The following is an 8,856-nucleotide window of genomic DNA, read 5'->3' as shown; positions in this document are numbered from 1 at the left end:
GTGTGGCTGAGACCGTGATGTGGGGACCACAAAACTTTTAGGATGACGGCAGGATGGTTGCGAAAGAACGGCTTTATATTGAAGTAGCCTGTTAAAACAGGTTGTTGTTCATCAGCATAATTATTTAATAGGTACTTATACAGTATGAGACGTGGCAACTCATGCTGAGGCTGTTTCTTGCAGTGCTGTAAAGTTATTTCAATGTTGTAGGAGTATGTTCTAGTTACAGAAGGGCAAAACGTACTTTTCATGCTGTCGGACTGATATCATGCATGCTGTAGCAATGTTTTTTGAGCTTGGTTGGTTCTGTGAATCATTGAAATAACTATTGATGTACGAGCAGATCAGCTAAATAAACTGGATATAGTCTAGATAGTGACAGATCTTCTGTAAAGCACTAGTTATACACAAAATGCTGTCACTGCCCAAGAGTCAGCTCCAGTGTGTCCTTCAGGTACAAGCCAAGGTCTTTCTATATGATAACACTTAAGGAAGGGTTTTCTCATGAATAGTTCTTGGCATAACAAAATACCACAGTAAAGCATCTTCTGAGTTAGTTTTCTGCAGGACTAATGAGCTGAACTGTCTCATGAGAGGCTGGAGAATTGCCAGAGCCTGTTCAGGAAGCAGAAAGAGTGTGAGGAATGTGGAACGGCAACTCTTCCTTCTGATGACAGGACTGTTAGCACCTTAGTTTGTACAGTCCTTGGGTTAGTCATACAGCTGGTTTACAGCTTGCATATTAGTAGGACAGAGGTTGGCTTGGTTCTTGCAGTTGACTTTTATGTTTCTTTACAAATGTGGTTTTATTGATGAAGTAATATGAAGAGAGAGAGAGGACTTGACTGTGTGATAGTTGTTGCAGGTGGTGTTTTGAGACATGGGTTTCTTCCCTCCTCTTTTGAAGCAGCTGTGCTGTTTATTGTGAAATCTGAGGACTTTTTCCCCTTGGGCTTCTTCAAAATCTAGGGCTGAACAGAACCTCCAAATACCAACTCGGTCAGCTTGGCTTGCTGAACTGAAGCACAGTCATATTTTCCTAGAGCACTGCTGGTAGATGTTTGTCTGACATTTGAAAACTTTACTGTACACTGGTGTTCACATCAGTGACTAGTGTCACTTGTCTAGAGTACATAGACCCAGGCCTTTAACTTCTTGGTTTAGGGTATGTCTTCTAACCATGTTCCTGTTTGTGCAGTAGTTCCAGTTTTGATCATCTTACGTCTGTTTCTGGGCTCTAGATTCAGTATGTCAGAGCGGGAATATCCAGAGAGCTTCTGTTACCTGTTGGCCTTGGTTAGGTACAGGGTTGTAAAGTGGGACAGAGAGTGATGAGTGCTGTAGGTCCAGTCATTTGTAAATAACCAGATTCAGGAATAGCAGGCCTGTACCTGTGTGTGTGGAGAAATTGTGGGTTTTTTTATTCCCTCAAGTAAAACAGTGACTGCTGTCCTGCTGGTGAGACCGACAGCTCCTGGTTCCAATGACCTTCCCCTCTTCTCCCACAGAAATTGTTTATCATGTTGGGCTCTGGATTCAAGGCTGAGCGCTTGCGAGTAAACCTGCGTCTTGTTATCAATCGACTCAAACTGCTGGAGAAAAAGAAGAGTGAGTATTGAGGGGGCAGGTGCGACCTGGGATGCTTTTGGGGCTCAGGAGACTTGAGGAGAAGATTTTTCTGCAGTCAGGGTGCTTCCGTGGGCTGAGTATGGAGTGGCCTGGCAGACCATGCAGTCCGCCCTGGTGTGGCGGTACCTAGAGAAGCAGACTGGCCACAGTGTGGCCCCTGTCCCCCTTCCTGGCAGGTGTTGGGGTGCAATTTATGGGGTGCATGGGGTGGTAGCTGTTGGCTGTGTGTGGAGGGACATGACGGTTTGACGGGGGGGGGTGTTGGCTGGGCCTTCTGCACCCAGAGCATGGTGGGGAGCTTCCTGGGTGCTGTGGGAGGCTCTCCCCACCCGGGCTGTCCTGCCCTGCCCAGACACAGATAAGATCCATGGCTCTGATTGACTCTGAGGGAAGTTGAAGGTGTAGGAGTGTTTCTAGCAGCTAAAAGCCCACTTCCTTCTCTGCTGTGAGTTAGTGTGCTAGGACCTGGGCACAAGGGCTCCGCAGAGCCACAGCTCGGTGTCTTGCACTGCAGAGGCTCGATGACAGATCAAGAGAAGCTCATGGTGGCTCTGTGTGCGGTGGGGACTGCGGGCGGGTGCGGAGGCAGCAGCCCCGGCCAGCGCAGTGACTGGCCTTGGGGATGTGTGCCGTAGCTGAGTTGGCCCAGAAGGCGAGGAAGGAGATTGCAGATTATCTGGCAGCCGGGAAAGATGAGCGTGCCAGGATCCGTGTGGAGCACATCATCCGTGAAGATTACCTTGTGGAGGCCATGGAGATCCTGGAGCTTTACTGTGATCTGCTGCTAGCCCGCTTTGGCTTGATTCAGTCCATGAAGTAAGCTCCAGCCTGGAGGGTGTGCTGTGGGAGAGGGGCCAGGACCGCTGGGCTCAGGGAGGGTACTGCTGGGGCAGGCCTCGGGTACGGAGGGACACTTGTTTGTCTCGCTGTCTGAGGGCCTCCAGAGACCTTTTCTTCCCCAGGCAGGGAAGACTCTGGAGTCCAGCATGGAGGAGGGGGTTTTCTAGGCTAAGCAGACTGACGGCAGTAAAGACTGGGTGCTTGGGGTGGAGATAGGCTTGTCTTCTCTTGTCCGTAGGGAGCTGGACTCTGGCCTGGCAGAAGCAGTGTCGACGCTGATTTGGGCTGCACCACGGCTCCAGTCAGAAGTGGCTGAGTTGAAGATTGTGAGTAGGGTTGTTTGAGGGGTGTGACGCGTGCAGGGTGGGGGCGACGCTGCTGGTAGCTAGTGGAAGCCTTTGTCCGTGACTGTGTCATTAAGACAAGGGACATGTTTTATGGGCTCTGGAAATGGAGACCCAAGTACAGGTGTCCCTGAGGCATCAGGAATGGCTGAGGCTGCTCGGCTGGGGTGCTCAGTGGCAGAAATGAGGGCTACCTGGGGGGCAGGAGAGGGGAGGCGGGCAGCTGTAGGGGCTACAGCAGGTGTGCAGCGTGCAGTGGGGGAAGACAAGGGTGTGCACGTTGCCAGAGTTTGTTTCCTCCTGCAGGTTGCTGACCAGCTGTGTGCCAAGTACAGCAAGGAGTACGGGAAGCTGTGCCGCACAAACCAGATCGGGACAGTCAACGACAGGGTAATGAACCGGTGGAACAGCTGCAGACAGCTGGAGCTGGCAGAACAACCACATCTCCTGTGGCTTTCTGCCCCTTTTTCTTGTGGCCAGTGGCTGATGCCTGTGGCTCACTGCAGAGTAGGGTGGGCCAGCTGCACTGCTGGAGGCCCTGCAAGTGTGGGAGCATGGTGCTGAGGTCCCTGGCCAGTGCGGCCCTGCCGTGCTGGCTGTGGATGGAGAGGAGCTGAGCACAGGGAGCCCTGGCCTGTGGTTGCCTGCAGCCTCCCCGGCAGCAGTGCTGCACTGGGACGGAGGGTCTCCCCGGGACTGTGCAGTGCTCTCTGCACCGGGTGGCCCTGGCTGGGACAGAGTGGGGTGCTGCGCTGCCCTGGTCCCACTGAGCGTCTCTTGCACCCTTGTGTTCCAGCTGATGCACAAGCTGAGCGTGGAGGCACCGCCCAAGATTCTGGTGGAGAGATACCTAATCGAGATTGCCAAGAACTACAACGTGCCCTATGAGCCTGACTCAGTGGTGATGGTGAGTGAGGCACCTGCAAGACTGGAGCAGAAATGTCCCGTTAGTGTAGTGCCAGCTTTCAGAGCACAGGGCAGTGGCATTGCAGCAAACTCAGTCATAATTGTGCTTTGGTATCTTCTAGACAGCCCTAGCACAGCATGATCCCTGCTCCTTCCTACAGCCCTGTGGCACGTGACTGCAATTAGTCATGGTATAGTCTGGTTCCCTTTCTGATTCTTCTGAATATCGCTGTGCAGCTGCTGGCTGTTCTGTCCTTGTGTTGTGTCCCTGTTGTGTTGTCCCATCCTGCCCAGTGACAAATGCTGCATTTAACGCTGTTCAGAGGGCTGTGATCAGAATAGGGATGTGCTGGTGAGCAGAATTCTTCCACCCTCTCCAGGCTGAAGCCCCGGCAGGTGGAGAGGCAGATCTGATTGATGTGGGATTCACAGACGATGTGACAAAGGGTGGCCCTGGAGGGGGTGGAGGTGGTGGATTCACAGCCCCGCTGGTGCCCATGCCAGTGATGATGCCTATGCCCATGCCAGCACCAAATCCACCCTTCTCCTACCCGCCTCCGAAGGTAAGTGCCTTTGCTTTGAGCGTTCCCTTTTTCTGTGGAAGACTCTGGTTGTCGTGCCTAGCCCTGTGCCTGCTGATTGGGAAGTGTCTGTACCCAATAGCTTGATGTGTCAGAAGGCTGTTAGGTTGCCATGAGACTGCACGGGATGGAAACGGTTGGCACTGCAGCTGAAGCTTCATGTTGCTTCTGGACTGTGGAGGTTCCTGCCCCTGTTCTCCAGCCAGCCCTCTTTGCCTTCAGGGAACAGAGGAGTCCAGACTTAACTCCTGAGGCAGTCTCCTGACTGTCAGGCTTTTGACCAGGGGTTAGAGCTGCACTTTGAAGTTGGTAGGCTGGTAGTGTGCCAAGATTCAGTCAAGGAGATCAGGTGAGTTTTGTGGGGTGGGAACAGCACAGAAAAATGGGCAAGTGCCCTGCCTTCAGACCTACAAGGGGAGGGGACCAGGCCAGTGGCTCTGGGAAATGGTTTGTTGTGAGGTGGGAACTGAAAAGAGCACTGTTTTCTGAGTTCAGTCATTTGCAGGATATCCGTGTCGACGGGAGAGCGGCAGAGAAGTGGGACGGCTTGGAGTCTTAGTGTGGTCCCAGCAATGTTGCAGTGTTTTTGTGGAAAATCTGGGCCCCGTATCATCAGCTGACTGAAGGACCAGGCATAAACATGCTGAGGACTTGTGCCAAGTCCAGGTCTTTGAGGCACTGATGTGTTACAAGTAGGGGTAATAGAAAGCCTCGAGTGAGCCAGAGACAACCTCCTTGTTTTGCAGTACTGCACTCAGGAGAAACAGCTCAGGTGTGCTTAAGGCAGGGTGTTACCCTTTTTACCCATGTGCTTCTAATGCCTTGGAAGGAGCGTTTGGCCATGCGGGTTCTTAGAATAACCCACAGTCGTGTTAGCTGGGTCTGGCTGCTCCAGGTGGCTACATCTGACTCAGTGCTTTAGAATCTCTTCCTAATAAGTATGAAGTATACCAGGCTGGATACTTGCCTGCATTTGTTGTAGACTGCTGCTTCTCTCTGACTCCCATAGCAGCTGTGGGTGTGTTGTGTCCTCGGTGAGTAGTCTGGTGCATGACAGTGGTCTCTCCTTACAGGAAAACTTCAATGGCCTGCCAGTGGGGACCTACCAGCCTTTCACCAACATCCATCCACCACCGATTCCAGCAGCCCCACCAACATACGAATCTGTAAGTGCCTGGGCTGAATCACTGTTGTAGGCAGCAGAGGGAACCTCACAAAGAGTGTAGTTGTAGCAGTGGAAAAAGCAAATGTTGGTGAAGCATGTTGCTGTCAGCCATAGGAGCTTTGGGGTGGTGCCTGGTGGTGCCTGGCATTGCTTACTGGCGTGGTGAATCACTGAGTGCGTGTGACAGGAGAATGACCTGAGGAGATGTCTTGGTGTCAGGACCACCACCACCACGTGGTCGCAACACCGCCTCCCCCCCCCCCACTCCTCTCCCGGTAAGATGGGGGCAAATAAGAAAAAGTGGAACCTCCTGAGTTGAGATAATGACAGATTTTTTAATAATACCACACGAGGAAAGCAAAAGAAAGAAGAATATAACAATAAGACAAGATATAGAGTACAATGGAAACACTGATACAATGAAAATCTCACCACCACGAGCTTCACAAAAGAGAGCCCTCTCCCGGCTAGCTTCCCCTTATATCCCGGGCATGACGTCAGCATGGTATCGAATATCCGGCTATGCCCAACTCCCAGCTTCTGCGAAGAATTAACCCTATCCCAGCTGGACCCAGGACAGGAGAAGTTCCTCATTCTGCTGTGTGTTGGCTGCAGAGGAAAGCCAAGATCTATTTTACTGCATTGTTAAAATGGTGATAAACAGTTAACAAGCAGAGTCCACAAATTCAGCGGTTTTTTGGGGTTTATCACCTTCAGTCTGTTTAGTGATGGCTTTTGAACTAAATCATAGTGAGCCTGGATGAACATTTTGGCTGACCTGGTGTTTAAACACTCTTCCTTTTCCAGACTGTTCTCAGTCCCTGGGGACAATGGAGGAGAGGCTGGAGCCTTCTCTTTCTGTGCTTGTCTGTGTTCTTGTTGCTGCAGTTCACGATCATGCATCTCGTTTTGCTTTCAGTGACATGCTGCTTGTTTTTGCAGTACCCCGAGTAGGGGTGAGCGTAGCCAAGCACCCGTGTGTGCCGACATGTTGTGCCAGCGGCTCGGCAGGCCGTGAGTGCAGGAGATGTAGGCCCAGATGCAGGAGTTGTTAGGGGGGCAGGGACAGATAGCACTGCCTGCAGCCCCCAGGGGAGGAGGAGTTGCACCAGCACAGCCAACCGTGCCGTGGGCCTTTGTCCTGAGCGGACCAAGACCTGAGATGGGGTTGTGTTGTACCTTGGTCCTGGTTATGAGGACCTGACTATTTTTTACGAAAGAATGGAAGCAGTAGCTGTGATTATGTGGATAAAGAGGACAGCCTTCTCCCAGTCATGTCCTCGATGAGTATTTTAGACCTGCTAGTGGATGTGCTCTGTTTATCCAGTCCCAGAATAGGGCCAGTGAAGCTGCTTGGGTTGATAGGGAGGGAAAGTCAAAGCACTGCCTTCTTTTCTTGGGAAGAGGCAGATTCTTTCGAGTGCACTGGAAGCTGGGGCTGTCTGCCTCCTTGGGGAGGGGCGGGGTGTGTGTGTGAGCAGTTTGGGTGTGCCCATGAGCAGTGCCTGTGCACCCACGTCGTTCTGTGCCTGGTAGGAGCAGGAGCTGTAGTAACCGAGAGTCTTTTTACAGATTGATGAGCCTAATGCCGACAAGGACGCTTCTGCGCCTGTGGCTGGTGAGTATGGCAAGAGGCATGGGAAACCCTGGGTGGCCGGGGGCTGTGGGTAGCTGGGGATCCCTGTGTCCCTGGGAGGGAGCTTTCCATGTAGGGACCAACGTGTGGAACTCAACACCTCTTGAGAGCAGGGTTTGAGTTTGGAGAGGACTCTGATGGAAATGAAGAAATGACAGAATGAGAGAAGTGAGCACTGAGAGGGTGGGTGGGTTTGTATTGGTGTCAGTGTTGGGGCTGCGTACCGCAGAGCAGGGCGAGCAGAGAGCTGTTATCCCGGGGTCCATCTGCCTAAAGGCTTACGAGATGCTTCATGCGTCGTGATGGGATTGTTAGAGTTCTCCTGCCTTGTACAGTGAGTCTGCTCTGTGTGTTTTGAAAGCACTCCTTATCTCTAGCACTTGATAGGGCAGAGAGGGTTTTAGAGCAAGCGGACCCTTGCCAGATCCATCAAGGATTTCCAGTGATCTGGTGGAGTCCTGGGGGAGCACTGGCGACACGTGCGGAAGAAGATAGGCCTGTGGGGGCACTGGATCTGGTGCTGTGCCTCACTGTGACAGCGTGGGGTGCCTGCCTGTGTCTTTAGGGGGTGTTGGAATGGAGAGAGCTGGGGCTTTGAATCCCCACGATGCAGTCCAGCCAGTGTCGGTGGGTGGGAGCTTCAGCTTCAACCAGCTGGCTGTGGGCGGTGGAGGGGGATCTGGGATGGGGTCACCAGTGGAGATTGCCCTGGCTCGTGCAGCCGTATAACCGTGAAACCTTGTGTTTCTCCCCGTTGAGCCTACGCGCAGTCAGAGGTGCGCGACCACTGGTCCTGTTCAGAGGAATACATTGGCGCTACCCTTTTTGGGAGAACAGCCTTTCTTTTGTGTGGCTGTGTTGGGCTTGGTGAGAGGGTCACGATGGTGAGGTGAAATGAGGTGGAATGATATTTCTCTTACTCCAAACAGGGCCTGGGCCCAAGCCAGAGCCTTCTCCTAAACCAAGAGCTGGAGCTCCTAGCACTGTTGATAACTTTGTGCTGGCTGAATTGCCGTCCGTGCCAGATACGCTGCCAACAGCATCTGCCGGCACCAACTCTTCTGCCTCTGAAGACATTGACTTTGATGATCTTTCTCGGAGATTTGAGGAGCTAAAGAAGAAAACATAAAACCGACTGGGCTGTAACTCCGACATGAGGTGCAGGAGCTGTGACAGCTGCTTCTCTCCGAAACACACTCCCCTTGAAATTGGTTTCCTGTATTAACCTCCAATGAACGCGCTCTTCTTTTTGAGCTCTCTTCCTGCTGTACTGTAACCAGATGCTGCCGCTTTCCCACCTTTGTTGCTCCAGGAGGTGAACTGTGGGGAATCTCGTGAGGCTGGAGCAGGGACCAGCCCCTGTCACTCTGGGCAGCTCTGATGGAAAGCTGTGCCTGGTGGTTCCTGGCTGCTGCTGCTGCAGAGAGGGGAGGTGAAGGCTGAGACCACCCAGGGCTTTCTCCTCTCCCTGCTGGTCTGAGGGCAGCGTCCTCCACAAGCTGCCGCCTCTGCTCCAGGGCCTGTATGCTAACGGTGATTAAGTCTCTGTGGTAAGACTTGTGACTAACTGGGGTGGCAGCAGGATGACAAGGTGTGGCATTGCCCCTGAGGTTTCTGCTGCCTCCTTGCTTCCAGCTCTGTCTGGCTGCAGTTTGCTGTAGACCCTCCCTGGCCTTTGTTGGGTTCTGGGGGGGCTGCTCCCTGTTGGCAGGAGGGCAGCGCTGGGGGAGCTCCTCCTGTTGGCAGGAGGGTAGC

The 8,856-nt window shown here is 52.8% G+C and overlaps 1 protein-coding gene across 2 annotated transcripts; it reads left to right on the top strand.

Moving 5' to 3' along the window:
- The first annotated feature begins 1,513 nt into the window (after window positions 1-1,513).
- IST1 (increased sodium tolerance 1 homolog (yeast)) lies at window positions 1,514-8,230 on the top strand. Of its 2 annotated transcripts, XM_010085724.1 has the most exons (9): window positions 1,514-1,608; window positions 2,265-2,445; window positions 2,708-2,795; window positions 3,120-3,203; window positions 3,610-3,720; window positions 4,100-4,288; window positions 5,374-5,466; window positions 7,038-7,083; window positions 8,031-8,230. In XM_010085724.1, exons 1-9 carry the CDS (start codon window positions 1,521-1,523, stop codon window positions 8,228-8,230), a joined length of 1,080 nt encoding a protein of 359 aa, XP_010084026.1. In that variant the 5' UTR covers window positions 1,514-1,520. The 2 variants fall into 2 exon arrangements, with proteins under 2 accessions (XP_010084026.1, XP_010084027.1); XM_010085725.1 differs by lacking the exon at window positions 5,374-5,466.
- The last annotated feature ends 626 nt before the right edge of the window (window positions 8,231-8,856 follow it).

This window comes from Pterocles gutturalis, unplaced genomic scaffold (assembly GCF_000699245.1).
Source record: "Pterocles gutturalis isolate BGI_N339 unplaced genomic scaffold, ASM69924v1 scaffold21120, whole genome shotgun sequence".
Taxonomy (NCBI): Eukaryota; Metazoa; Chordata; class Aves; order Pterocliformes; family Pteroclidae; genus Pterocles; species Pterocles gutturalis.
Note: the sequence above shows the minus strand (reverse complement) of the source record. Positions and strands in the feature narration are given on the sequence as shown.